The following is a 27,719-nucleotide window of genomic DNA, read 5'->3' on the forward strand; positions in this document are numbered from 1 at the left end:
TATTCTCTCTGAAATTACTGATGAGATAGGAAACAATGATGAAGATGATGATGATATTGATGATGATGATAATACAGGTCCATCGCAGTCCTTATTGTCATCTCAGGAAGCTCTTCAGTCTGTGAATTCTCTACGGACATTTTTTTCAAGCCTTCCGTCGACAAATGAAGAACATTTTCCTGCACTAGACTCAATGCATACAGTATTGGTGAACTTAACAGTTAAAAAATTCAATAAACAAACAAAAATATTGGATTATTTTCAATAAAAAGTGTTTTCAGGTATGTGAATATTTCTGTGCTTATTTTCTGAATTTATCTTATTTATTTATTTTTTTAGTATTTAAACCACTATTATTAGTATTTTGCAAATTAATTTCTTCTAAATATAGACTTAAAAGTAGTATGTTATGCACCTTAAACTCATAATAATAATAAAAAAAAACTCTTATTAAATGCTCAAAATATGTGGGCCCTGGATATAACAATATGCCTCTCTACAACAATATATTTATTTGGTCCCTAAAATATTGTTGTAACCAGGTTTCCCTGTATATATGAATTGTAATCAGGCTGTGTGCTTTGCATCTTATTATCTAAGAATGATAAAAATCAGTAATAGCCATATTTCAGAAATTGCTCAAATTCATTAAGTTTACAAAAAAGAAAGGTAGGACAAGTTTTGAAAAGGAAATATAATATTAAAAAGTGTGCTGAAATAATATTTTCAAAAGAAAACGTAATAATATGCATTATAACATAAGCTACTCCAAATTTCAGGTTGTATGTTTTCATCTAGAAAAGATAATGTTTTTATTTTTATCAGTTTTAAATAGAGTTGTAAGGAATTATGAAGTAACTTTAAACAGAATTGCAGCCAAAATAATAATCAAATAGTCATCTATATTTTTTTGTTAAATATTCTTTATATCTTAAGTTACAGTTCATTGTTAATTAAGTGATAAATCAGAAAGGTAAAAAAAAACTTGAAATTTGATGCTGTTCTGCTAATAGTACTTATTTAAGCAATGAATGCACTTTTTGTATGTAATTCAGATTAAACTATCATTTTTAATATTAAATTAAGTGTTTTGTTTAAATTTTGCTTTGATTAATCAGCCATTGATAATGGAAAAAATCCGGTCGGAGTATATAGGCTTACCAGAATTTGATCCAGTGAATGTTGCAAAAGCATCATCAGCTGCTGAAGGACTTTGTAGATGGGTTCTAGCCATGGAAATATATGATAGAACAGCGAAGGTATTGTAAATATATTTATATTTTGTTTTCAGAGTTACGTGCATGATTATGTTAATTTATTAGACTAATTAATTATAAATGAAATTCCATCATACAGGGTATATACGAAAAGTCTGTTTTATTTATCTCCTTAAACACTGATATTAATACTTTCAGTTTTTTAGAAAAAATATGGTATAAAAATAGCATTTGGGCAGGAGGATTCTGTAAAAATAAAATCTAATGTTTTAATTAATAGAACAAAAAATGTCTTTGAATAACATATTTATCATGTTTTAAAGAGTCAAAAAGGAAATTTTCCTTATTTCTATAAGCAAAATTTGAAGAGGTATTTAAAGAAAGGATTTTTTGTTCCCTGTTACTCTCCGACAATTTTTATTGAAATCAAAGGCTTTGGGAAACAGATATAGAAAGCATCAAAAGTAAAATTAGTGCAAGAATTAAAATTATTTTAAGTTGCAATAATATCATTTTACCTTTAGGATTAATAATTGGAAAAAAATCTTTCAATTTTGTGTGCACATCACTTAAAAAAAGATCTGTTTGTTTTGAGATTGTGTTGTGCTGTTTCTTGGGATTTCTTAATTGATGTACACGCCAAATAAAGGTCAGGTTTTGCTAATTATTAATTTAAAATTGATGCCTCTTGAAACGCCAAATTTTGCTATCTGATTCTAAGTTCAAGAAAGCTGAGTTTAACCTTTTTAATGTTATTTAAACATGCACTACGAAACGTGTGTAAGTAATATGAACCTTATGCATTTCCAAAAAGAGGCACAGCCAGAAATTAATTGTACTCTTTTAGAGCATTAAATAAAAAAGTAGTGTATTTTTATGATAATTCCTGTTATCTTCTTATTATTTTTTTTCAATTTAATGAATCATATGATATTTTTCAGAATGGTTCAAAAGTCTTCCACGCATTTAAAAACTTAAATGGTGTGAAAATGTAAATAATAAGAATATGAACTTTACAGCAGTTGTTATAATAATCAAGAATGTTTTCATCTATCTTATCAGCGGTGCTTTTCTTTTTTACCAAATTTATTGTAAAATAGTCCAAAATTATTTATCTGTTACACTTATTCTCTGCCAATAATATTTTAGTTGTTTTTTTATTCAGGGAGAGAAATATCCTAGAGAGTATAATTATTGCTATTTTCCACGCATTTGCGAACGCATCTGCAGTGGAACAGATGGCTTTGCCTTAACTGGATTGGAGACATGATTAGATGTTATAAATACGTGGTCTTCGCTCACTCTAAAAAATGATAGAAAATTCCCAAAGGAATTTTCATGTGGCAGTTGAAGTCATCATTTTATCAGCAATAACATTATCCATTTAATTCTTTTGAATTTTATTGCCAATCTGCATTTTTTTTTTTGTGTGTGTGTGTGTTTGTGTGTTGTCAAACGGAATAATCTCATAAATTTTAGTGGTTAGTATTCCAACCAGAAAAGAATTCGGCTGATCAAATAAAAAATTCTGCAAAGTTGAAATATTTATCCTCCTTGATTCTTATCTACTCGATAATTCTAATATTCCTCGATATGTCAGCCTCATAAATGTTAAGCTGTAATCCAAAGAGAGAGAAAGAGAAATCAGTGCAGTGAGAATTTCAATATTTTAGCAAGAGCGCCGGACCCTCGTAGTAAATGATTGCGTTTAAGAAGTCCCTGCGTTAGACACAAATCTAGCTAGTGCATAGCACCGGGCTGCCGCATTAGTTTGTTTTGTGAACTGTGCAAGACCTTCGCTAAGCCCTCGTCTCGTGTTCCTCTGAAAATGCACGCCATTACTGTAGTGAATTTCGTCCATTGCTTTGCTGTGAAGTAGATCATCATAGTTTCAAACAAATTGTCGTAAAGACCAATGAATCGTTGCACCAGTGTTACTCTCGAAACTCACTGCTATTCAGCATCTTGTTTACCTTGAAAAAACACCTGAAAATACTGTAAATGTCCTAAAACAAAAATCGTAACAAAATCCAGACTGTCACTCTGAGCAATCACATTACCAATTCTTGTGACGATGTACTTCTACAACAATCGAAATATATATGCTAAAATATTTTCTGCTCTTGAAATGTTTTATTTGCATCTAAAACTCGTCTAGATTCAATAGGGGGCATTTCATCATTGAAATAAATTGTGCAAGACTGTATGAATAAGGAATTTGTTTGCGGATACGTTTGACAGGATGGCTAACTCATTCTTCAAAGAGTGCAGCATACCTTGATTTCATCTTGCGACGATATGTCAAAGTGTATGTATCCAAAATTTTAAACGCAAACCAGTCAAGTAATTAAGACTGTCTTTCGTTCAAAATGTGAACAATAAACGGTTAAGTTTATTAATGATATGACTGAAACAAGTTTTTCTTTAATTAATATCAGCGCTATTGCTTATACATTTTTCGTAATTATACATTTTATATTTCAAGGTTTTTAAAATTGTATTACATTATCACTTCTTATTGTGTAGGTTGTAGCACCTAAAAAGGAAAAACTCAGGGAAGCTGAGCAGCAGTTAGCAGTGATAATGGATGTATTAAATAAGAAAAGGTCAGAGTTAGCAGCATTAGAAGCAAAGTTAGCAGCCCTAAAGAAAGACTGTGATGAGTCGGTGCAGAAAAAGAAAGATTTAGAAACACAAGCAGCTTTGTGTGAAACAAATTTGCAGAGAGCTGAAAAATTGATAGGTGGTCTTGGAGGGGAACGATTGAGGTTAAGAATCATTTTGTGTTTCACATTTAATTTTAAAACTCATTTACTTATCATAGTAAATCATGTGTTGCATGAATTATAATGTAATATTAAACTTATAATCTTCTAAAAACACTTTTTTTTTCAGTTTATAATAATTAATTTCATTTTAAGCATTAGGCCAAAATTAAGAAATTTTATCATTTTATTTTTCCTAATATTCTTAAACATTTTGTTTCTTTTTCTTTAAAAATAATTAATGATGTGTGTTTTTGTAAATAGTAAATGCGGGTTTCTTTTCTTCCCCCACCGGACTGAAAAATATAAATATATATGTATATATATGTGCATAATATTTTTAATTCATATAAATATTTTTTTCCAAAGCCGAGCTCTATGTGTTTACAGGCACTGACCACTACTACGGACGGAATCGGTGATCACTTTATTATGGCGGCTGCTAATAGGTGGCCACGATTGTCTTCTATGAAAGGACGAACAAATTGCACTATGCTTTCTCCAGGTTTCGGACCCGAGCCCTTCGGAACAGCAATAAGAGTCACTACTTTCCCGTCTGTGCGGCAATTCATATCAATATTTAACTTATACTTTATTTATTCATCCTGAAAAAAAAATCTGATGTGTACACCACACGACTTCCTTGCACGGAATATTAAATTATACGCATTTTCCTTGCATTTCATTTAAACTTATTGGATTGAATTAAATCTAGTTCGTCGATAGCGCATAAACCACAACAGAATAAATGCACTCTTTAAAATTCACTATATTTGTTTACCATAGCGACACTCTGTCGCTAGGTTCACTTAACAGCGTTACATTTTGTCCATATTATAACTCAGAATGCATATAAATTTATATCATTTGAAAAATTATCTAATCGTTTCTACATGTTCTATTCAAATACTGTAATAAATTTAAAACGATGTATAAAAGAAATTAAGCAAACAAAACAAAGAAACAGTTTTTCACAGACGATTCAGTATTTCTCATTCAATTAATTCAGTTCTCACTTCCCGGCAAGGCAAAAATACATGAAAACTCAAAATAATCTATATTAAAAACTACGAAGTAAATCTGAAACACTTATTTTCTCGAATAAATTCTAGAATGGATTTTTCCAAGTTTGAAATGTAAACAAACATGTCCGCTATCGCAAAATTCATTAGGTTTATCTGCACTTGAACAACTTTTAAATTGTTGATTAACTCCACAAATATTGCATGAAGATTTACTAAAGGCATAAAAACCTTAACCGAAAGATAAGAACAACATAATTCAACCATTTTTAAAGCCAAAAATGCACAATTTGCAAACATATAAGAATGAAGAAACTGAGATCACTGAGCCGAGTAACAAAGTGTATATATATATATATATACATATATTTATATACTTTGGTGCGGCCGATTGCAACCAAAATACGAGGTGCACATATACATGTTATAGCAGTCCTACATACAAAATTTCAACCTTCTGAGGGTACTCGTTTTTGAGTTATTCGAGATACTTACGTACGCACAGAAATTCTCTTCAAAATTCACTTAAAATTTTTAAAATGAATTCTGAAGAGATATGAGTTTTATAATTTTTTTGGGGTGAAAAGAGCCCTTTATTCTGTCCTTACTTACAGATGTCACGCAAAAACATCATTAAATTTTATTGGATAGCAGTCAAAATCGATATTTTCGTTGAAATATGATACCCTTAAGTTTTCGCTGTTACAATACTTCCTTTTTACTTCGTACAAGGAAGTAAAAAGAGAAATATTCTAGTTGAAATTAAAAGTTGTATTTTATTTTATTCATGTAGATAAATCATAATTTTTGAAGTTAAGTGAGTTGACCGAATAGTTCTCTTTTTAGATGTAAGTTTTCTTTAATGGCTTAGACTTTTATATTGGTGGTATGTATTTGCTTACATTTTCCTACTCTTCATTTCTACGCAAATGTAAATGGTGGGATTTTTTACACTTTTATGTATGTTTCAAAGTCATGTTGGGAATTTTATGTTAATTAACCAGTTATTTATTAATTTCAACATTTACTCTAACTTTAACATTACGTATTCCACACCCAATTGTAAAACAGGTAGCCAGTATTTAAAATGAGGTTTTTGTATTTTAAGACAGAGCATGTTTTTGGCATCTACATGTTAATTTCCTGCCAGTTCTGATATTTGCAACTAGTCAGCTTTGTGTTTTCTCGCTGCCGACATTTTAATTTTGACCCTCCAGTAGAGTAGTGAGCTACCTTCTAGTTTACGTAGTCTTTGAGTACTGTTCCATGTTTAATTTTACTAAAGACTGTTCAAATTTATTTTGCATCATCCCACGTTACATTATCTATGCACTGCAAGTATAAGTTGTGAAAATTGTAGCACAAGAGAGTGACTTTGTGTTCTAAATTACATTTAAAGAAAAGGGTTATTTTTAATATTTTCACGACTTCGTCGTTATTTCAGACATAGTGATAAATTGCTTCACGTCTGTTAGAGTTATTCGACTAAGAAAGCATTACCAGATCAAGTTTAACACTTTACTGAGGTGTAGTGTTATCTCAAATATTTCTTAATTAGTTTTAGTATCATTTTAACCTTAACTTAATCACAAGTATAAAAATTTTATATACCCATTGCGTATTTTGGAAAATAAAAACAAATTTTAAAATTATAACTAATCCTTTTTTATAACTTGCACTTTTTAACATCATTATAATACTGTAACTGAAATATGTTTTATTATTATTATCAAATTTCTAATTTTCTTATTATGCACAAAACTGGAAGACCTCACAGCATTCTCTAGATTCAAACATATCTCTAGATTTGGACACAGCCTCATTAATTAACTGATATATTAATTCAGGAAATCCTGTCGACTAATTAATTGTAATAGAAATTATGTAGTTATATTGAGATTAGTAAACAGTGGCGTGGATATATAAGATGATATGACAGAAAAGAAAAACTTAAGCAAACTTGGCGTTGATTCAGCACAGTTTTATTTCGTAATTCAACAGGTTCACATTATGAACAGGTTCATTATGGGTACGCTATGCATCGCATAATTTTATACAGCTTGGCGATATACAGCAGAGGCGAGAGATGCATGTTGTCAAGTAGCAAGCGAAGTATCAAAAAGGAAAATGGGTAATAAAAAGAACTATTGCCAATTAAAGTTAATAATTTTTCATATTTTATATCTTACACACGTATATATATAACAAAGATAATCGAAATTAGGTTTGACAAAATTAAATTAAATTAACAAATTTTTTTGAATATGTAGTATGCACAAAGTGTAACAATATGAGTGTCAGTAAAACTTGTGCATGAAAATTTAAATATTTGAAAATTAATTAGACTAACGTTCTCTATCAAGACTTGCACCTTGCTAGAAAATTATAATAAATTTACTGCGTGAAAAGGTGTTTCGATGCCGCGAGTTTTATGAAGTTTAACTAGCTCATCTTATAAGGTATTTCTCCCGCTTTTTTAGCATGCCTTCGTAGTGCAGTGGTCTGCACGCTCGGCGCATATTCGAGAGGTCCGTGGTTCGAGTCCCTGGGAGGGCTTTGCTCCTTTTTCATCTCTCCTTCTTCAGAATAACCTAATGTCTCTACAATCTGACAATAGAATTTATAATTATTAAATGTAGAGAAAATGTAGAGGAAATAAAGAATATCAAACTCCATTCTTCACTTTTTTTGTACACCAAAGTATAAAAACAATGTGCGTAAACGTAGGAAAACTTCATTGTCTGTGTACACAGTTATAACTTAAGGAGAGTTTTTAAAGAAGGATGCGAATTTTAGAGCATTGTACATAAATTATTATATGCTTTGATGCGTATTATTTCTTTAAACCTAGTTTTAATATATAGATAGAGTAAAATTTTGTTTATCAGCATTTTATCAATTGCTGATTGTTTCAAATGAAAATTAATTACAATCGTAAGCATGTAAAATAAAATAAAGAAAATAACAAACCACGTAACTTTGAATTCACGTAAGTTTAAGTCAGACTATTACTGTGTACAGATTTCTCAAAATTCTTGAGAATATGAAATCACAGGGTTTCCCACTGAGCCCTTTCTGTAAATCTGAAACTTCCTATTCCAATCATCTCCATTTTTTACTTTCATAAACTGAAACTAATACAAATGATACTTTTCTGTATGCAACAGTCGTGCAATTGAACTTTCGTTGAGACCCATTTTAAAGGGTACCTAACCTACCTATTTACCTATTTTAAAGGGTACTGTATCTAAATCTCTCCGCTAAAGTAATTTCAAATACAGAGGCTATTCCCCGAGTTTTTTTCCAAAAGTCAAACTGGCTGTTTTGATCTTATTTCGCTGAGCGTTTGTAACGGCTCCAGTACTGAGAGTTATCTTACTATTGTGATGCTGGAGGTTTAATATGAAAGCTACATTCCCATGATTTTAAATCATTTTTGAATTAAATTCTGAATTACCTGGAATCTGGAAATAGTATGCCATTAACAGCCTCCATAAATTATTAAATATTTCACGAAAATTTATTTAAATATATTTTTCGTGCATCATTTTACTGAAGAAATGGTTTCTCGTAAATTTGTATTTCTTAAAAAAATTAAATAAATATTTTTTTTTCCAATTTAACCACCTTGTAAATTATTTTACTTATTTTGCACTGTTAATTTTGCATCCTTAAAACTTTTGGACTTTACTGTTAACTTTTCGTCAGTTTCCAAGGCATTTCTCATCGTTTAAAATTTCATTTTTAGATGGGCAAACGAAGCAAAAAATCTCAAAAAGAAGTTCGAAAATTTACCTGGCGATGTTCTGCTAGCATCAGGTGTAATAGCATACCTTGGCCCGTACACATCTTATTATCGCAGTATGTGTATTAATGATTGGGTGGAATGTTGCAGTGTAAGTAAATACTTTATTGTAAATTTCAAAATGGGCAATCTTTCAAATTATGTATCTGTACGAATCTGTATCTGTTTCAAATTATGTCGACGAAATCCATCATGGCTAAGAAAGAAGAAGTAGCGCTATATTTGTAATACCTGTATAGATAGGCAGATTTAAAATGTAAGCGCAATTAATTGTTAATGATTAGTAAAGAGTTAAGCTTACAAGATACTAATAGGCATGTCTACTGAAAAGTAAAATGAATTAAAATTAAATTCTGTAAATTTACGCAGGAATGGCCAAACAGTGTGGCTGCTTGGCTTCTTAATTGCGGCTCTCATTGTAACAAACAGTGGTTTAATTTTTTAAATATCATTATTTAAAACAGAAATAATTCTGTGACATACTTTTTTTAAAAAAATCAATAATTAAGTTTTTCAAACTACACCTTCTCTCTTTTTTTTTTACGCATATACGTTCTTTGTTAGAAAAGTTCCAGGACAAAAGTCGAAAAAAAATATAATATTGCATTTACCAAGTAATGATTCTATCTGCTATCATAGTAGTCCCCTTGGCTATCTATACACAACTGCCTACGTTTCTGGATGTCTTGGAAGCAAGCTGGGAAATCTTCAACTGCGATGCTTGCAAGCTCATTTGCCACAGCCCGTTGGATGTCTGCAATAATCTTGATGAATCTTTCCTTTCAGTCACCTTTTCACTTACGGAAACAAGGAAAAATCACAGTAATCTTGGACACAAATGTGGGATCACGTCTGGCTTTATCCAATATTTTAGCAGAAATTCTTAGTCTTTCCTTTTTCTGTTCAGCTGTTAGTGAGAGATTCTTGCGTAAAGTTTTCGTTTCCCTAAATCTTCGCGTAAAATCTTATGACGCACATCACGATTCAAATTCAGTTCTTCTGATATCATATGTACAGTTACACGACGGTCTTCTTGCAATAACTGCCTTACACGCTCCACGTTTGCATCGGTATGCGCTATGGACGGGGACAGGTGACCAGCTCTGGGATCGTCTTGTACTGAATCTCTGCCTTCACGAATCCTTTTGTGCCACTCAAAAACATGACTTCTTAAAAGTACCTCGACTACATATGCCTGCTTAATCGTGTTCCGCATTTCACTAGGGGTTTTTCAGGGCTCAACTCAGAACTTAATGTTCGCTCTTTGCTCGCAACCAGCATTCGTTGTGTCACCTTAATGCGACAACAATCCGAACAGTGTGTTGCTAAGCACAACCCTGCCACGTAGTAAGTTTACGTGGAAACATGTCTAAGGTCATGTCAAGTAAGAATACATATCAGGTAATATAAAAACAACATTTGTCCCTTTTTTACGTTTTTAGTACGTTTAGGTATTACTCAGAAATAAAAAAGTCCTGGAACGTTTCTGACAAAGGATGTATATGCAGGGTGTCCACTAAAGTCTGGTACCATCTGTTTAACTGACAAACGGCTACAACTATAGTCATAAAAGTGGTGTTTAGGTATAGTAAAGTGGCTATGCGCTACTAAATGAAACTGCTTACAGCGCCATCTGGAAAAAAAAGGTAGAGGTAATATTCCTATCTCAAAAACGGTATTAGAAAGAGCAAAAGTCAATTACAAAGTTATAGAGAATTATTGATTTAGCATGAAAATATGTCTCGTAGACATAAAAGTCACAAGCAGAATGTTAAAACGCCCATTTGTTTGTTCGTAATTTCCTACCACGTGACGTGACGAACTACACCTAGACACCACTTTTATGACCGCTGCAGCCATGGAGGTAGGAAGAAGTACTTTCCTACCTCCATGGCTGCAGCCGTTCGGCAGCTAAATGGGTGATACCGGGCTTTTTGGGGGTGGGCACAGTGTATATACAGGTGGCTTGGCAAATGCGGTCGAGAGCAGGAGACTGACGTTAATTACGGAAGGGGAAAGTAAACGGCTGTGTCAGGGATCATAAGAGGTGATATATTTAAAAAAAAAAAGTGTTTTGAGGTCTCATTCAGTATCAGTATATCAGAAATAAATGATGCACATGGTATCAGAATGGAGACAAATTACATAAGATACGAAAAGTTATATTTATTTGTTTATTAACATTTCATTATTACATTGTTTTCGTATAGGAATTTCCTTCCACCCCCCTCTGAGCAATACAAACAGGTACATGTAAGTCGGCTGAAAAGCACTGCTATAAACAAATAATCTAACCCAATTCCAGTTGAACAGCGCTTATTAATACTAATTGTTTACGGAAAGCATCCTAGTTTTTGAAAAGCTTCGTATCATCTAACATAAAATTAATTAATTAATCATCTTAAGAATGATTTTGTGTTGAATATGGCAAAACATATGAGGGTTGGCTAGGCATGATTTCATGGAGAATTTTCTAAGGGAAATGGGCTCAAAAATTTACATACCTTAAGATTATAAGTATTGATTAACATTTCCTATAACTACTTCTAATTGAGGCTTTCTAAGAGCAACCCCCTTAATTTTGACTCGCAGCTTTTAATTTTAGACTAAAATATGAGCATAGAACCTACCTTTAAACAATGGGATTTGTTTTTAAACACTGTGGCATGAGAGTGCCTAGTAATAATAATTTTAGCGTCGCTAAGAATCATTTTCTGGATTCTCCTATTGATTTTTTTCAAAAAGATATTAAAAGCTGCAATTGACAAGTATGAGCAATGCATAATACATACATATATAACGTAAGCATACCATAAAGAAAAATGAACCCCCAACAAAAGCTGATCGACTGCTATTGAACTCTAAAGAGGGGTTTATCAGAGGGAAAATGGAAATTAAAATCAATTAAAATTTCATTTAATTGATTTTAATTATTTATTTACTGTATCGATTTATTACTTATTGTAATGGATTGGAATATTTGAATATGAATTAGCTGAATATTTAAGAAAAATATTATGACTGCGAGAATAGGAAAAAAAAACATTTTTTGAATATTTACTTTCTTATAGAATGCAGATGAATTCATTTTTACTCAACGAAAATCAAAATTTAGTAGCTAATTAATCTGTCTTGTATCGACCACTTTAGTTCAGTGATTCGTATTAATTTGCGCTTTTTTTAAAAAAAATTAAATGCTTCAAGAATAATTAATTAGAAAAAAGCATAATTCTCTTCTTACCCTTAAATTCTTCAATAAAAAAACTGCATTTTCAGCTATAACCAAGTGAAATAATTTTCTAAATATTGCATGAAAAATAAGGTACATAAACAGCTTGGAAATGGAACTAGCATTGAGATTCTCTTTAAGAAATATGGTGAAGCTTGACAAAAAGTCTACGAAGTGAAGTAATTCCGTAGAATATTTTCTAACTCTTTATGATTAAATTGCACTCAATTATACTTTATAAACGGCATGTAAATACTATTTAATGTATATGTGTGGATGTGTGTGTGTGTGGCTCACTAGCGGCTTTCGAATTACTAATCTAAGGATCTAAGGATTTCGAATCTAAGGATTACTGGCCTGAAATAGTTCACCATTTTTAACCCACTATAAAGTGTTATATAATAATAAGTATATTAACATTTATGTTTCGTTTAAAACTATGAAACATATTATTTTCATTTACACCCAATATTTTTATAATTAACGAAAATTTGCTGAACTCAGCCTCTAGAGATTACTGTTATCGAATCGTTTTGTACGTCAGACTTCCAGATATTCCATGATCATCTCAAAATATGATAATGACATGGTGGTTGAAAATACAAAGTTAAATAATGCTACTATTAAAATATGTATAATTTGTTCACAAAAATGCAGTGATGTAATGAGCCTGTCAATATATCATGTTAAGAAGACTATGTCTTAGAAGAAATAGAAGCTCTGTGAGTTGTATTTTAATGAACTGAATGTTCATGAGGAAGGAGAAAACTCTAAAAAGAATATTTGGAAATTGAAGCTACGGAGATGTAATTAATGTCAGATAAATCTCAGCCTGCAGATTCTGTGGGGCTTACAAGCCCTGTCCCAGTAGCTGAAATTGACAGACGAATTGATGATACAACTTTAGTTTTAGCTATTATCATGAAAATTGAGGCAGGATCTTTTTCAAATGAACGCAAAAAATGGTGCTATAAAACAACTATACTCTCGATCCCAGTTCAGCACCTGTGGACAAAAGCTAATTAAAGTCGAATAAGTGCGGTATATAGAGAAATCCCTTCGGTCCGTTAGTAAAGCTTAATGTTTAGGTACTGATCAGGGATAATACTCATGTAAAACGCAGTGTCTTGTTTTAGTAATAATATTTTATACAATTTCAAACTCCATTTTAGTAATTCCTATTGTTAAAGACAATTTTATTAAGTGTTTGTATAAATAACATTTGTATGATATCAGTTAAATTGTTTATTTTACATTTTAACCATTTTTTAATATATTTATAGGATAATTAATTATTTTATTTGAAATAACTGGTTAAAGTGTGGAATTATTAATAATTTATTACTACCTTTAACTAATTTGCTTAATTATTTCATGAAATAACTAGATATTTTATGAAATAACTATATTATACCCTTAAAGGTAACATATGTATTATTGCTATGATAGATATTATTAGCTGTAATTTTTTGTTAATATTTGCAGTGTTTTAGATAAGAATGAAAAGTAACATCTTAGAGAAATGGAAGGTCCTTCAAGTAAAAAGATACAAACTGGAAATAGTCTTATGGAAAAAACAAACTGTAATATATATTAGAGATTCATTGATATTTTGGCAATATTATTCCAGATAATAGACTTAAATCAATTGCTAATTTTATTTTCTTTCTTAGAAGTTGTTTTGCTGCTCTGTTGCTTTTCCTCTCTCTCTCTCTCTCTCTCAAAAAAAAAAAAAAAAAAAAAAAAAAAAAAAGAGGCTTTTTTTGTCGATAAGTTTTTTTCTCTTTGAAGGAGGGAAAATGTAAGATAAAAAACATGTAAATCAAAATTTACTTAAATTAACAATAGCCCCTGAATTTTTCACTTTAATTTGGATGTTTCCTTTTCTGCTTTAAAAATAGCAATTGCTTATAACTTTTTCTGGACTGCTTCACTTCTAGATTCATCCATTTCATATGACTTTTACATAACGATAATAAGGTAATATTACATAACGCTAATTCGGAACTTAAATTTTCCAGAACCTAAACGTTTCTCTTTAAGTTTCCATACTGCTAGCTATTTGCTATAGACCTAGCTGGACTGCTACTTGCTGCTATCTTCATACGGTAACAATATCCAAAATATCCGCAAAATGTTTAATTGCAATAAAATAAATTAATCAGATCTGCTGCGACTACGTCTTGTTACATGTCTTCTGTCCATTCTTCATTACGGAGCTTTTATCTCAGTACCTGATATTGCGGCATTTCCAAATCATCATATATATATATATCTTCGTTAAGTTATTTTTTAACAGTTGACGAGAACATCTTTTTATTTGTGTTGCTATAATTGCTATAATTTTTAAATACCTATGCTATATTATTCCTTTAAGAATTAATAAGCTAATTGTAAGTATAATACAAAAAGACCAATTAGGTCTAGAAATTTTTTGCGTAATATGCTGCAAAATTAAGTAAAAGAGAAGAGAAATTGTAGTTAGCTCGCCAAAAAGTTACCAGGAGCTTGGCTCCAAGAAAAAGTTCAACACAGTTTTTAAAAAAAAAACAATGACATTGAAGGGTGAAAAATTAGGCTACACGCGAAATAAAATGTAAAATATAAAACACAGTAAAATACGAATCGTAGGAAATGTCTATAACATTTAGTGGAAACATTTGAAAAGTGATGTAGACAAAAAACAAAAAAAGTGTAGTTCGAGACTAAAAGCAGCTCTGATGCTTTAAAAAAAAAAAAAAAAAAAAAGAGAGAAAACTTCCAGAAAGCACAGAATTAAAGGATCCCTATTTTTTTAAATTCATTTCCATCGTGGTCTTAGTTTATATTTTTAGCTTCTCTTTAATATAAATTTATTCATCAAGTATATTAATCTTAAATAAATATTTCGTTTTCTAGAATCGTCATATACCATGCACTAAAAATTTTTCACTTGGAGAAACCTTAGGTAATCCTGTCAAAATCCAGTTCTGGAATCTGAATGGTTTGCCAAGAGATTCTTTTTCTACAGATAATGGTGTAATTATTGAATATGGAAAAAGATGGTTTGTTATATTTTAAACTTATTTACAGCCTACTTATAAATATTATTTTAAAATAACTAAACTGAATAATTTATGAAAAATATAAAATGCATTTATTTTATTCCCACTATAGCTGCATTTTCCCACACGAGGTAAATTATATGTTTTCAGCATTAGCTGTGCGCCTTGCGTTGTTTTCTCCGCGATGTTCTCGGCTGTAAATTAGCGTGTGAACAGGTGTAGCTATTTCGAAAAATATTGGCAGAATTACCAACTTAAAAGTAAAAACTTTAGGGAAAATGTTGTTTAATAAATTATTTTTAGATACATCTTTTTTTTTTATTTTTTTTTAAATTTAATTTCTGCTTAACGCTAGAGATACAAGATTAAATATATATTGAATTCTACATATATAAAATCCATTATTTTCCTTAGTTGTTAATTCTATTATCCAATTTATTTGCTTAATGTAACTAATTAATTCTATCATTGCGTTGTTAACCTTCTGAGTACCTATTGATTTACATCTTTGACTGTATTGTGAAATTCTTTTTCTTTTAAAAAATATATATCTTTATTACCACTTTCTTTTGTATACATCCGAAATTCTGCAATAAGTGGGACTCAGTAAGAGTGCATAAGTCGAGGTCTAACTTTGCTCATAAAATACGTAAGAATTGAAGTTAAATAGAACCGAGGGCTAAAAAAAACTTGTTTAGAAGACAAATACGTAATATAGTTTTTATTCATGTAAATGTAAAATAATAATAATGTAGATGTTATATATAAAATGAAGTAACTTCGATGCAGATAGTTTCAAAAAAATTAACAAACTTACACATTAAGTGATATAGTATACTTACCAGGCTACCTGAGCTGCAAGGCCCTACCCCCTATCGAACTAAGATTTTTACTTACTAATAATATATTCTTATCAATAACTTATTATTTTTCCTAAACATGTTTTTTAGAATACCGTATACGCTCACGTAATATCTGAACTTTTTTTACTAAACTTATGAATAAGAATCTATAACTTCGTAAGGAATAAAATATTGGTTCCATTGGAGTCAGAGAAGTGTTATTTTTCTATATTTGCACACTAGACACTTCACTGGTGTATCCCGGCGTGATCGAATTCTACAATGGCTGACGAAGACGAAACCGAAATTAAAGCAACAACTGCATCTGTCGCCAAGGTAAGCGTTAAAGTTCCTCCTTTTTGGAAGCCAGATCCTAAAATATGGTTTATTCAACTAGAAGCACAATTTAAAAATGCAAAAATAAATGCAGATCAAACAAAATATGATTATGTTATAAGTTCCATTGAACCCGATATTTTGTCACAGGTATCTGATATTTTTCTAAGTCCACCACAAGATAATAAATATGAGACAATTAAAAATAGACTAATTTCATTATATGCTGATTCAGAGACTCAAAAAACCCAAAAATTGCTGAGTGAGTTAGAACTGGGTGACAAAAAGCCATCTCAATTACTGTGTGAGATGCGTAATTTGGCTGGCGATAAAGTAACAGATACTTTCCTAAAAACATTGTGGCTACAACGTTTACCCGTTAATATGCGTAGCATTATATCTGTTAGTAGTGAAGATTTGTCAAAAGTGGCTACAATGGCCGATAAGATTTGGGAATTAAACCCTGTTACTCCCCAAATAGCTGCTGCATCATCCATAACGGTAAAAACGGAAGTGATTGAAAGTTTACAAAAACAGGTTAGTGAACTTAGCTTACAAGTTTCTGCTTTAAACAAGCAACGCCACAGTCGTCCCTATTGTCGTAACCGATCCAAATCCAGAGATAGGAATTACAGTGGTAACAGATCTAGTGATATTTGTTACTATCATAAAAAATTCGGTGATAAGTCATTTAAGTGTAAACAACCCTGCAACTACTCATCAACACCACAGACAAATAGTCCGGAAAACCAGCTCCCCGTCTCTCATTGACGACGGAGGGACAAGGGGTTCAGCTGAGTCGTCTTTTCATCAGCGACAAAGAATCGGCTACCCAATTTTTAATAGATACTGGGGCAGAAATTTCTGTCATTCCTCCCTTGCCTGCAGATAAAAAAAAAATCTCAAAATTAGAACTCTTTGCTGCAAACGGTACGAAAATTAAAACATATGGCCAAAAATTACTCAAGCTTGATCTTAGACTCAGACGATCATTCACATTACCTTTTGTAATTGCGGACGTAAACAAACCGATAATAGGCATGGATTTTCTTGAAAATTTTAACCTTTTGTTAGATTCTAAAAATCGCAAGTTGATTGATGGTACTACATTCTTAACAACCAATGGAACTCCTTGTTTTCAAAATAACAATAATAATATTCCGATTTTAAATGCCGTAAATGATCCATATAAACGTATCATTAACGACTTTCCGGATTTGTTAAAACTGAATGTAGTTAATAATAAAGTTAAAAATCATGACATCGAACATTATATCGAAACCAGAGGTCCACCAGTTTTCGCTAAAGCCAGGAGACTATCAGCGGAGAAACTCAAAGCGGCTAAAAAGGAGTTTGAATTTATGCTCCAAATGGGTTTATGCAGGCCATCCAAAAGTAACTGGTCGAGCCCACTATATCTCGCTATGAAGAAATCAGGTGATTGGAGACCTTGTGGAGACTATCGAGCGTTAAACAACGTCACGATTCCTGATAGATACCCTCTCCCATTTTTAACAGATTGCAGTTCCATTTTAGCTGGAAAAAAAGTTTTCTCATCCATAGACCTCATTAGAGCGTACCAACAAATTCCAGTTCGCAAAGAAGATATACCGAAAACGGCCATTCTCACTCCCTTTGGCTTATTCGAGTTCCCATTCATGACGTTCGGCCTACGAAATGCGGCCCAAACGTTCAACGTTTCATGAACAGTTTGTTCAATGGACTAGAATTCGTGTTTTGCTATTTGGATGACATTCTAATAAGCTGTCCAGATGAAGAAACTCACCAAAAACATCTACGAGCAGTCCTTGAGAGACTAAACGAATATGGCCTGTGTATTAATGCGGCAAAGTGTAAATTTGGTCAAGCAAAACTTGCATTCCTGGGATACGAAGTGTCAGCTGAAGGACTTAAACCTCTTTCAACGAAAGTTAATGCCATCAAAAATTTCCCAAAGTCATTTACTAGTTTAAGACGATTTTTAGGTATGGTGAATTTTTATCACCGATTCATACCAAATTGTGCGAAATTGCAACAACCTTTAACAACATTGCTCAGTGGTATTAAAAAAGAACTGCAGAAAAGAAATAACCTGGACGACAGAAACAAGAAACGCCTTCCACATCTTAAAAGATGCACTTATTCATGCCACAAACTTAACTCACCCATCCGAAAAGGCTGAAATATCGCTAACAACTGATGCTTCCGATGCTGCCATTGGAGCCGTTTTACATCAGATTGTGAATAATGAAAAACAACCCTTAAGTTTCTTTTCCCGAAATTTGACATCAGCACAACAAAAATATAGTGCCTACGACAGAGAACTCTTAGCCATCTATACAGCAGTAAAACATTTCAAATACATCTTAGAAGGGCGAACGTTTGCAATATACACGGATCACAAACCACTAACATTTGCCTTCCAACAAAATTTGGAAAAAGCTTCGCCACGACAAGCTCGACAACTATCATATATAGGCCAGTTCTCAACCGATATCTGATTCATACAAGGGCATGAAAATACCGTCGCTGACGCTCTCTCTCGGATAGACACCATTTCTGTACCATCTGCAATAGACTTACAAACTATAGTAGACTGTCAAGAAAATGACGACTTGGAGATACTAAAAAACAACCCAAACTTAAAAATCCTACAGATCCCTATACCGGACAGCGACAAGAAAATTTACTGTGATACTTCTACAAATTATAATCGACCATAAATCCCTGCAAAGTTTCGGCAGAAAATATTTTCTTCAATCCATAATTTATCTCATCCTGGAATAAGATCCACGATAAAATTGATAACACTACGTTTCATATGGCCCAATATGAATAAAGACTGCCAACTATGGACTAGAGCATGTTTATCTTGCCAAAGATCTAAAGTTCACAGACATACACAGTCATCTTTGGGAGAATTCAAAGTACATCCGCACAGATTCCAGCATTTAAACATAGATCTGGTGGGTCCGCTACCTCCTTGCAAAGGATTCAAATATCTTCTAACCATCATCGATCGTTATACACGATGGATCGAAGCGGTACCGTTAGAAGATCAATCAGCAGAATCTATTGCTAAAGCTTTGATTTATACTTGGTTTTCACGCTTTGGAATTCCGAATCGCATAACATCTGACCAAGGTCGGCAATAGCCAACTTTTTCAAGCTTTAGGAAAATATCTTGGCTTTCATACAAACACTACAACTGCGTACCATCCACAGGCAAATGGCCTGATCGAAAGACAACACCGAACTTTAAAAGCAAGTCTCAAATGTCATCTACTCGAATCAAAATCATGGCTGGAAGCATTACCTTTCGTTCTTTTAGGCATAAGATCTGCCATCAAGGAAGACTTGGGTTGCTCATTCGCAGAGCTTGTATACGGAACTCCTTTAGCATTACCTGGTGAATTCTTTTCAACAGTACCTCATATGAAACAGTTTGAATTTTCTCAAAACCTTCAGAAAATAATAAGAGCTATGAAGCCAAGTTCTACCACCAGCCATGGAAATAGAACAGTCTTTGTTTCTAAACATCTTTCCAACTGTTCTCACGTATTCCTATACAACAACATTAATAATTCGTCGCTACAGCCTGTCTATCTTGGACCGTATCCTGTAAGAGCAAGAAAGGATAAGTACTTCGATATTGAAATCCAAGGAAAAGTTAAAAGAGTTTCAATAGACAGACTAAAGCCATGTTTCCTAGTGCAAGATTCTGATATTCCTTTGCAAAACTCCCATTTCAAGAAAGCGGAACTTGGGGAAACACCTGCACTCAAGAACACTGAAGAAAATTCAGAAACTCATCATGAAACCAAGACTACTAGAATCGGCAGACATGTGAAGTTCCCCAGTCACTTTAAAGATTATCTTCGATAATCGCTGTCACTAGGAAGGGGGTGTGTAGTGTCGCTTCAGTTCCGTTAAGTTTCTAATTAAATTTAGTTAAAGCGGTATCAGGTTCAATGTTTCTTCTTACCTTCTTCGGAAACATACAATGACCTGACTAGAACAGAGAGCTTACTAAAGCTATGTTCACTAATTGTAGTAAGTAGACAGGATACAGACGAAGGGTATACAAAACCCTTTATTTTTTTTCTTTATATACAATGACTTCCGTACTTCGGAATACAATGACCCTCCACTCGGGGTCTAACTTAAAAGATATCAAAATAAAACTAAACTCTAATTTAACTTTAGAATAAGATTGGCCTTATAATAACAGGAAGCGTATGTAGCACAGAGACTGTGAACACTACAATACGTTTAATTTATCAAGAGGATTAAAACCTCTGGCCTGGAAGGCAAAGTAGCAACTGCGTAACTTCTAAGGTAAGCGGCCTGCTTCGAACTCACGGCTTCCTCTCTCCTGCTTGGCAAAAAGGCCACACTTAAATACTTGGCGTTCGCCAGACAACTTTGCATAAACTCCTTCACGCTTATAATTCTGGCCGGAAGTAGAAAATAAGAAGTGATAGTAAAGATTTAAAATAAAATAAACGTTAGTAAAACTTAAGATCCTTACATACTTCCCGCCAGAGTTAATTAGTTTGAAACTGAGGTCTAAAACGACCTTGTTGAAAACTTTTAGCTCTAGAAACTAACGCGAGGCCAAACTTTTACAAACATAACTTAGCTAGAAACTAGAAAATTTTAAAAGAAAGAAATTTGTTACAATAGCAGCTCCCGGAATATACAACAATCTTTTTTCTTTTTCATCTGTACTGCATCAAAACAGGAGCTTTATTCAATTCTGGTTCCTTCCAGAGATCTGGAAGGAAAACTAGTTTAATGAAATGTTACAGAATGACATTGCAAATAACATATAGAATATACTTTTCTTAACATTCTTATTTCATTCATGACTATTTTAATTATCTCTCCCCGTGCTCTCTGACATGTGTTGTAAAAACACCAAACACGAATGTGTTTCTGTCTATGTGTTCAACACTTCCTCCTACAATCAAAACACTAACGTGTTAAAATTCAACATACGAGACCTCTTAACACACCCTAATTTCAACTCTAGACCCTGAGGTACTATTCTGAAAGTGGCTAACTCTAAAGTGTAGCGTCAGAGAGCCTAACTACATCATTCAACCTTTAACACATATTCACCATGATTTAATCTTTACAGTCACACGAATAACAAATTTTTTAACATTATTTTCACTTTTACCATATCACGGTATTTCTAAACATTCAAAATAACAGTTCACATGTATACAAGAACATATCAAGATGCCGTTAATTTTACACATTTGAAAACATACATTAGTAGTACATTGTTAACTTCTATTCTTTTCAAAGCAAGTGCCAATTCTTTCTACATTGAAATAATACTACATTTCAAAAAGTCTTTCAGACTAAAACTTCTTTCTTGTTAGAATGTTTTAAATAAAATTTATACAATAACTTTTTACAATATTTAAGTCTTTATACAACGCTATTATACATCAACTTTAGTTTTACGCGCGAGTAATTGAAAAACATAATAAGAAAATCGGTCACAACTCATTTCTCGCCCTTTTGGCGATAAAGGTAGACCTCGCATGAGGTAAAACTTCTTCAAATCTGCCACTTGCAGTAAGAATGAAAGATTAACTTAAGTTTGTAAAGTAACACAAAATTTTACTTATCTTTGTAATATTCAGACATCCTTTTCTGGGCCCAGTCTTTAAAGGTGCTGCAGACCGTTGCTTGGTTGATCCTCCTTCTTGTACGGGCTCGCCCTTCAGTGCTTTCCTCTGGAAGCTTCCGTTTTTCACCACTACGGCCACCCTTGAACATCTTCCTTCTGTCCTCTGCTTGTGGTCTTGGCCGTTTGAAGGCAGCTGGTCTTGGTGGAACCGGGAAACTTCTGTCGTGATCCTGCTTGGACCTCGTTGTTGGCCGTTCAAATTTTTCTTGTACTTTTTCCTCCGCCGCTGATGGCCCTTCCGCAGTTCGGCGACTTTTGCTGCGGAGAGTTCTGTCGGATGAGTCAATCTTCCGTTTCACAGCCGGGTTATAGTTGCCGTCCTTTCTCCCGGTCTTTTCCACATACGTCGGCCTTCTCCCTTCTTCATTCTGGGGGTGTTCGTGAACTCTGTTTTTTGGACGGTGGAACGGCTTCTTTTTCTTTGTACCTTCAATTTTTCCGCGGGGCAATTTTCTTTTTACTTGCTTCTGTCTCTCATTGGCTTGCCCTTGTACTTGTCGTTTTCCCACCTCTGGAACTTGTACCTGCGGTGTCTGCCGTACCGGATCCTGCAAAAGATCTGAAAAGATTTGCATTTTATTACGGTCATAGAATGGTTTTATCTGGTCAATGTTTGCGGAACAGGTTTCACCATTTCTTGCCTTTAATACTACAACAGCGTGAGTTATTTTTTCTATAACATATGGTCCTTCAAAGCGTGGGAAAAATTTGGCAGTTTTATCTTCTGGTGCTGAAGAAAGTGAATGCTTAATTTTTAAAACTTCATCCCCTACTTTATAAGTTACTCCCCGTCGTTTCAAGTCATAATAGAGTTTCTGTTTTCTCTGTGCTACTTCTGTATTCTTTTTTGCTTCTTTTATTAGTTTTTCTATATCACCCATTTTAAATTCTGGGGCTCTTTGTTGCACATAAAATAGTTTATCTAACGGTGTTATAATCTTTCTGCCTAGAAATAACTCAGCAGGAGTTTTTCCCGTTGTATCATGTTTTGCGGTCCTAAGGGCGAAAGCAAATTCATTGACATAGTTATCCCAGCTTTTATGAAAATTTTTAACATAACTACGGATAATTTTCACTATATTTCTGTTGACCCGTTCCGCTATATTTGATTGCGGCCGATACGGGACCATTTTTAAATGACGTATGCCCAGTTTTTGGCACATGTCTTCAAATATATTACTTACAAATTGAGGACCATTATCCGATATAACTTTTAGGGGCGCCCCGTATTTTAAAATATATTTATTTAAAATAGAATCGGTAACTAATTTCGCGGAGGCTCGTTTTAAGGGAACAATTTCGGTCCATTTACTAAAATGATCAACTATAACAAGGAGATAGCGACTTTTGTTTAACTGACTTTTTGGGAAAGGGCCCAATAAATCGATGCCGATTATTTCATTTGGAAATTCGGATTTAATACTATTTAGAAACCCGGCCGGGCGGAAATTAATATAATTAACGGCTTGACATGTTGGGCAGGACTGGACATACGCCCTTGTTAACTTTTGCAGTTCAGGAAAGTAGACTGCCTCGCGTACGCGTTGAGTAGTTTTTCGAATACCAGCATGAGAAGCTAAAGGGCTGTCATGGAGCTCTTGCAGGATATTTAATCTAAGACTAGCTGGGATAACAGGTCGAAATTCGTTGTTGGAATTCGTAGTTTTTGTATAAAATAATAGACCATCTATTAGTTCGTAATGGGCCGCCCTATTTCTTATCGCCACAATATCTTGGTGGCTAAAATTTTCAGGATCCTTCAAATACTCATAAATACTTCCAAACTCAGGATCCTTACCCAGTTCGGTTATTACAGTTTCTCGGGAATTTATTGTACACGCTGTCAGCATTGCAACTTTTACGGTATTACCCTGTTCGTCTAATTTAATTCGTGACAGGGCATCTGCTACGATATTTTCCTTTCCGGGGGTATGCTTGATTACCAGATTATATTCTTGCAGCTTGAGTGCCCATCTTATTAACCTTGGGGATAAATTTTTTCCAGAGTACAATCTAGTTACCGCCGCATGATCAGAATATACTGTTATCGGCGCCTTTCCAAAATAGACTCGGAACTTTTGCACTGCTAACAGAACTGCAAGTGCCTCTCTCTCGGTCGCGGAATAGTTTCTTTGTGTTTGATTTAAAGTTCGGCTAAAAAATGCTACTGGCTGCTGATTTTGCGAAAGTACCGCTCCTACCGCATAATCCGAAGCATCCGCTGAAATTTCTAAATTTTCATCCTTTTCAGGAAATTTCAACACAGGGGCTTGCGTTAATGCTTGTTTTAATTTTTCGAAAGCACTATTGGCTTCGGCCGTCCACGAGAATCTTGCCTTTTTCCTTTTTAATTTTAACAATGGCTCAGCGATAGCCGCAAAATCTTTTATATAGGACCTATAATATGAACAAAGTCCTAGAAAAGAAGAGAGCTTCTTTGCCGTGTTTGGAGTCGGATACTTTTGTACAGCGATTATTTTTGATTCATCTGTCTCGATCCCTTTTTGCGATATTTTGTAACCTAAATATTTTAATTCAGGGGCTGCAAATTTGCATTTTTCGACATTAACTTTTAGACCGGCCTCATTTAATAAAGAAAACACCTGTCTTAAATCCTGTACATGTTGGTCTAGATTATCACTAGTAATAATGATATCGTCTAAATAGATAAATGTGGACTTTCCGAGAACAGGTCTTAACACAATGTCCATGCATCGCTGAAATGTTGCTGGGGCGCCTGAAAGGCCAAACGGCATTCGCAAAAATGCATAAGTGCCAGACTTGGTTATAAAAGCAGTCTTAGGCACGTCCTCAGGCCTGATCCCTATTTGAAAATAACCATTCGTTAAGTCTAAAGTTGTCATAAATTTGGTTGATTTTATGTTCCTTAAAATTTCTTCTATAATCGGTAACGGATATACCGGATATTTCGTTATGGAATTTAATTTACGGTAATCAATAGCGAATCTCCACCTTTTTGGATGCTCCAAAGGATAATCATTATTTTTCTTACATAAAACCACCGGACTAGCATAACTACTTGAGATAGGCGTTACGATCTTTTTACGTAGCATATCGGTAATATGCCATTCTATAATTTTTTCCTTATTCTTATCATACCGGTATGGTTTTTGACGAACCGGCAATGCATCTCCGGTGTCAATACTATGGTTAGTAACCTGGGTAAATCCTGGAATATCACTAAATAAGGAAGCAAATTCACTTACCACTTGTCGGATTCTATCTTGCTCGTCATTAGGCAGGTGGTCGAGATTTACCCTTGGCGGTTCAACCTTTTCTACACACACTGGTTGCATCGTCAGCTTAAGAGACGCTTCATTAAAATCCAGTGTAGCTTGTGCGTCTGAAAGAAAGTCTATTCCTAGTATTAAGTGTGCTTGCAAATTCTTTACTATAAAAAACATCACCTTTACTTGTTCGTCCTTGATACGGATGTACAAAGGTACTTTACCTACGCACTTACATTGTTCTCCTTGCGCCGCTAATACTGTTGTATTATCCGCATTATATATGCGGTATTTGCGAAAATACTTTCTAAAAAAGACTTCTGCCACACAGGAACACTGCGCGCCGGTATCCAGGAGTGCGGTGGCCGGGATATTATTTACCAAGACTTCAATCTTCGGAAGAGTTAAATTTTTCACCATTACTGTATTTAACTTGTAGGAAGAGGGGTTTTCGTGGCCTTCGGATTTCCGCACCCTCTCGTCAGCAGAAATCCGTTTTAGTTTAAATTATTTTTTCTTTCGGTGCTTTCCTTCTTTCTCCACTGGCCTTGAGACTTTTTTTCTGGGTTGCTATTGAACTGTCGACGTTCGCCGGCTGTTTTTGAATGCTCGGGTTTCCTTGCCCACTGATTCGCTTTTTCTCCGTAGCCACGTGCTTGAGTTTGCTGTAGTCTTGGCGTACCAAATTGGTTTCGCTGTTGATATTGGCGTCTTCTTTCGACGTCCGCCGTTCTTCTACGTTCAAACTGGATTGCTAGCTCAAATAATTTTTCCAGTGTAGTCGGATTTCTCAATTCAATAAAGTCTTGCACTTGGGGTAGTAACCTCGGCAAAATCACTTGAATTATTTCAGGATCCGGACGGTTTCCATACAAGAGCTTGAAAACGTGAATTTTTCTTAAAATAAACCTGGAGAGGTTTTCCATTCTTTGTTGATATATACTGAAAAGTTCTGTTTCTAATTTCGCACGATCCCTTACAACAGGGAAGGCTTTTAGTAGGGCAGTCTTGAAATTTTCGTAGGTATAGGTGGGACTTCCTGCTTGACCCAAGAGACTTCTGCCGATACATTTGAACCAGTTAAGCGCTTGGCCCCTCAAAGCGCTGGTAGCTAAGGTAACTTTTTGAAACTCGTGCACGGGGTAGAGCATGAAGTGGTCATCCAATTTTTCCAAAAAACTGGTTACCTGTGAGTTTCCATTAAACGTTGCTTCTGGTTTCATCGAAGCGCGCATGGTCTGGACAATATACCCAAATCCTTCCAGGGCGGCAGCTGGCATTTCTGGATTCTGAGCTGTTTCTGCAGGCAGCACAGGTTCTTCTTGAAACTCGGCCATGGTTATTCTTCGTCGGGCGCCACTATCAGGTTCAATGTTTCTTCTTACCTTCTTCGGAAACATACAATGACCTGACTAGAACAGAGAGCTTACTAAAGCTATGTTCACTAATTGTAGTAAGTAGACAGGATACAGACGAAGGGTATACAAAACCCTTTATTTTTTTTCTTTATATACAATGACTTCCGTACTTCGGAATACAATGACCCTCCACTCGGGGTCTAACTTAAAAGATATCAAAATAAAACTAAACTCTAATTTAACTTTAGAATAAGATTGGCCTTATAATAACAGGAAGCGTATGTAGCACAGAGACTGTGAACACTACAATACGTTTAATTTATCAAGAGGATTAAAACCTCTGGCCTGGAAGGCAAAGTAGCAACTGCGTAACTTCTAAGGTAAGCGGCCTGCTTCGAACTCACGGCTTCCTCTCTCCTGCTTGGCAAAAAGGCCACACTTAAATACTTGGCGTTCGCCAGACAACTTTGCATAAACTCCTTCACGCTTATAATTCTGGCCGGAAGTAGAAAATAAGAAGTGATAGTAAAGATTTAAAATAAAATAAACGTTAGTAAAACTTAAGATCCTTACAGCGGAATGGCAACACCTTCTAGTCTCCGCGAAGAATGAAGTAAACAAACTTCGGTTTTCTGTCACGCGATTGAACGTGCATGTAAAATGTAAATAAATCTTATGAATAAGAATCTATAACTTCGTAAGGAATAAAATATTGGTTCCATTGGAGTCAGAGAAGTGTTATTTTTCTATATTTGCACACTAGACACTTCAAATAGATACCTAAAATTTACAAACTCACCTTCTCCCTTCCACATATATAATATAAATTATCCCGTTTACGTTACCAACACTCGGCGCGTATTAGTTCGCACAGGAGCATAAGATAGCGGCACAAATTAGCCAACACTTGCAATTTTAATATTTACTTTTACACAAATTAAATAAACGTTGGTTCTTTTAATATTTTGCACACATTATTTTTTAAAAAAAATCTGTTTTGAAGCACTGTATGAAAATCCATTTCGTTTCATCAATCGCCGCAACCAGCCTTCACTCGCGTGTTACTGCTTACCCTTGAGCACGTATATCACGAACATACGTAACTATTTTTTTCCTAAGTTTGGAAACTTACATTTCGAGCCACGA

At 33.9% G+C, this 27,719-nt stretch overlaps 1 protein-coding gene across 1 annotated transcript in view; it reads left to right on the plus strand.

Annotated features, from left to right (window-relative positions):
* Positions 1–27,719, plus strand: part of LOC118183862 (dynein axonemal heavy chain 7-like) — a 368,025-nt gene that overhangs the window by 220,919 nt on the left and 119,387 nt on the right. Inside the window, exons 53-56 of the mRNA XM_085812440.1 lie at positions 1,119–1,259; positions 3,744–3,985; positions 8,753–8,900; positions 14,937–15,082. Coding sequence (XP_085668566.1) covers positions 1,119–1,259; positions 3,744–3,985; positions 8,753–8,900; positions 14,937–15,082 — 677 coding nt within the window. The remainder of the gene's footprint in view (positions 1–1,118; positions 1,260–3,743; positions 3,986–8,752; positions 8,901–14,936; positions 15,083–27,719) is intronic.

Source organism: Stegodyphus dumicola, chromosome 3, assembly GCF_044657685.1.
Source record: "Stegodyphus dumicola isolate Sdum_Otavi_A_Nest chromosome 3, ASM4465768v1".
In the NCBI taxonomy this organism is placed as follows: Eukaryota; Metazoa; Arthropoda; class Arachnida; order Araneae; family Eresidae; genus Stegodyphus; species Stegodyphus dumicola.